The 3,154-nt window shown below is 40.6% G+C and overlaps 1 protein-coding gene across 1 annotated transcript; it reads left to right on the top strand.

Moving 5' to 3' along the window:
* Positions 1–7: 7 nt before the first annotated feature.
* On the top strand, positions 8–3,151 carry LOC121964167 (extracellular calcium-sensing receptor-like; the record flags this gene model as incomplete). The annotated part of the gene is made up of 8 exons (XM_042514383.1): positions 8–37; positions 167–253; positions 521–790; positions 1,314–1,520; positions 1,988–2,263; positions 2,583–2,807; positions 2,915–3,038; positions 3,117–3,151. Coding segments are annotated over 8 exons (1,254 nt in total), but the record flags the coding sequence as incomplete, so codon positions are not given.
* Between the last annotated feature and the right edge of the window lie 3 nt (positions 3,152–3,154).

The raw sequence follows: 3,154 nt of genomic DNA, 5'->3' as shown, positions 1-3,154 counted from the left end.
CATTTCCTCTGTCTTAGGTTTGTACAGAGTACCTATGGTAAGTTTTCTGCCATAATTATTTTGGATCATTTTGATTTCAGTTTTAATCATTAATCAACCTTAAAAAGTTTAAAGAGTGGATACATCCTCTGAATGTTTCTCAGAATGTACAGTCTGTCTTTCACAGGTGAGTTATTTTGCCACATGTTCGTGTCTGAGTGACCGGCAAAAGTATCCATCCTTCTTTCGGACGATCCCAAGTGATGCTTTCCAGGTGACCATCTATGAGCAAAATAAAAATACATTTAGAAAAGCATGTGCAGTCAAATATTTAAAGAAAGAAAATCCCTGCACTGCAATGACCTTTTTTTTTGTAAAAATCTGTCATATACTTTGTGTCATTGGAGCCGTTTGGGCTCAGCTGAAAGTTAATAATTAAACATTGTTGAACCTGTTTGACAGCTTCCCCACAGGAAGATTATTGTAGCCTGTGAACTAATCCCTCCACTCTGTATTTTTTTTTGTTTTATTTTTTTTTTAGGTGCGTGCTATGATTCAGATTCTCAGGCGCTTTGGCTGGACTTGGGCAGGTCTGCTGGTCAGTGATGATGATTATGGACTCCACGCTGCCCGATCCTTTCAGTCTGACCTCGCTCTGTCAGGTGGAGGTTGTCTGGCCTACGTAGAGGTTTTGCCCTGGGGCAATGATTCAGCTGAACTGAAGAGGATTGTGGATGTGATGAGGAAATCTACTGCTCGTGTGGTCATTGTGTTTGCACATGAAAGTCACATGATCAACATCATGAAAGAGGTTGGGTTTGTAATATGAATTAATTTTAACTTCAAATAATTTTTCAATTTTACATTTTAATGTGTGGAGTTTTCATTTTTTTCTGTCAGCACCAGTTTTTTCTGGATTTTCCAGCTTACTCCCACAGTCCAAAGATATGACGGTTAGATTAATTAGTGACTCCAAATTGGCAGTAGGTGTGAATGTTAGCGTGAATAGTTGTCTCCCTCTTTGTGTCAGTCCTGTGATAGTCTGGCAACGTTTCCAGGGTCCTATCCCACCCCACTTAGCTGAGATAGCCTCCAGCCTCTCTGTGACCCTATAATCATTAGGGTAATGAATGAATTAATGTGTAATTGCCGAACCAAATGCTTTGAGTTACAATAAAATAATAATAGATTCAATTAAATCACACCATTCGCTTATTAGAGGCACTGCAGGGTTTTAGAGTGAGATCATAATTGCAACTGTTGATGAATTAAGTCAGACAAGATATCAACCATGTCATGATGGTATGAATCTATATTATTCCTCTTATGCACAGGTGGTGAGGCAGAATGTGACAGGCTTTCAGTGGATGGCCAGTGAAGCTTGGTCTGCAGCTACTGTGCTTCAGACTCCCCAACTCATGCCGTACCTGGGTGGCACTTTAGGCATTGCCATCCGTCGAGGACACATACCAGGACTAAGGGATTTCCTGTCACAAACACGTCCTGACATACAACTTAACAACGGATATGAAAATAACCTGGTAAGAGTTTATCCTTGCAATCTGATCTGTGTGTAAGAATAACACAGTACTGTCATCACATTTATAACATGCAGTTTTAAATTAGTGCTGTAACTGCTCATGTATTTGTACCAAAACATCACAATACAAGGGTCACTGTCTGGTGCACACAGCCATGCGTTCAATACATGGGATGTAAATTGATGCACATAATGTGCCACTAAATTTCACAAATGAATTTCACAAGACAATTTTAGCCATGCATTGTGAGCAACATAGGTTAGCACAGCAAGCAATGTGCTTCCTTATGGGAAAGTGTTTGCTCAGTGTTTATACAGTGTACAACTGAAAAACAAAACAAAACAAAATCAATCAATAGGCATTTGAGTCCCCCTACCAAAATCGCACCGAACTGTGACTCCTAAACCAGGGTATTAACCCAATTGTTACTTTTGTCTTATGTTACCCCGTTTTTCAATACATTTCAGGTAAATCAGTTTTGGCAATACACATTTCAGTGTGGATTTGGACCACCTCAGGCAAGTGGGGTACACGCTGGGGGATCACTATGCACTGGGCGGGAAGATCTAGAGAATGTGGACAGTGAGTTTTTGGACATTTCAGACCTCAGACCAGAGTATAATGTGTACAAGGCTGTGTATGCCCTGGCGTATGCTCTTGATGACATGCTGGAGTGTGAGCCAGGGAGAGGACCTTTCAGTGGGCACAGCTGTGGCAGTTTGCAAAGACTGGAGCCATGGCAGGTGTGATATCATTTTAAAACTCCGCCACAACATTTCTTGCAGTGTATTATTTGTGGTATAGGACTGAATACAAGAGTATGACATTGCTAGTAAAGAACATTGCAGAGAGCCAAGAGGATTTTTCCCACTAATGGGTGACAGCATTGGATAGTATTATCAGGTCAAAGACAGCAATGTCTTGGCATTGGGGGTACACAATATTGTTAAAAGTTAAGGGATATGCAGTTTGATAATGGAATACGACTCTGTTCACTATGGTAAAAATGAGGTCCTTTAATTTTTGTTTTTTTCCCTTTTCAACTTATTCTGAAATCCTTAGCTTGTGTATTACTTGGAAAAGGTCAACTTCACCACACCATTTGGTGACCAGGTGTCATTTGATGAGAATGGTGATGCCTTACCAATATATGATGTCATGAACTGGCTGTGGCTCCCTGATGGACAAACTAAAGTTCAGAATATAGGTGAGGTTAAAGAGTCAGCCAAAGGTGAAGAACTCACACTTGATGCAGACAAAATCTTCTGGAACTTTAAGTCCAAACAGGTTACTTATGATTTTCAGTCACTTTTTTTGTGTCCCACTGATAATCCATCATTAGCACCTGCAGTGATACGCAGGTAAGAATAACACATTTATTTTTCTACCTACAGCCACCCCGGTCAGTGTGCAGTGAGAGCTGTCCTCCAGGTACCCGCATGGCCAGAAAGAAGGGGGAACCTAAGTGCTGTTTTGACTGCATCCCTTGTTCTGAGGGAAAGATCAGCAATAGAACTGGTTGGTATTCAGTTTTAAACATTGTAGTTTGGAGATTTAATAGAAATATGTATCTAAAATATCTCCGTATTTTCACAGACTCCATGGAGTGCACCAGTTGTCCAGAGGACTTTTGG

Source organism: Plectropomus leopardus, unplaced genomic scaffold (assembly GCF_008729295.1).
Source record: "Plectropomus leopardus isolate mb unplaced genomic scaffold, YSFRI_Pleo_2.0 unplaced_scaffold14290, whole genome shotgun sequence".
In the NCBI taxonomy this organism is placed as follows: domain Eukaryota; kingdom Metazoa; phylum Chordata; class Actinopteri; order Perciformes; family Serranidae; genus Plectropomus; species Plectropomus leopardus.
The sequence above is the reverse complement of the archived record's forward strand: the minus strand, read 5'-3'. Positions and strand labels throughout refer to the sequence as shown.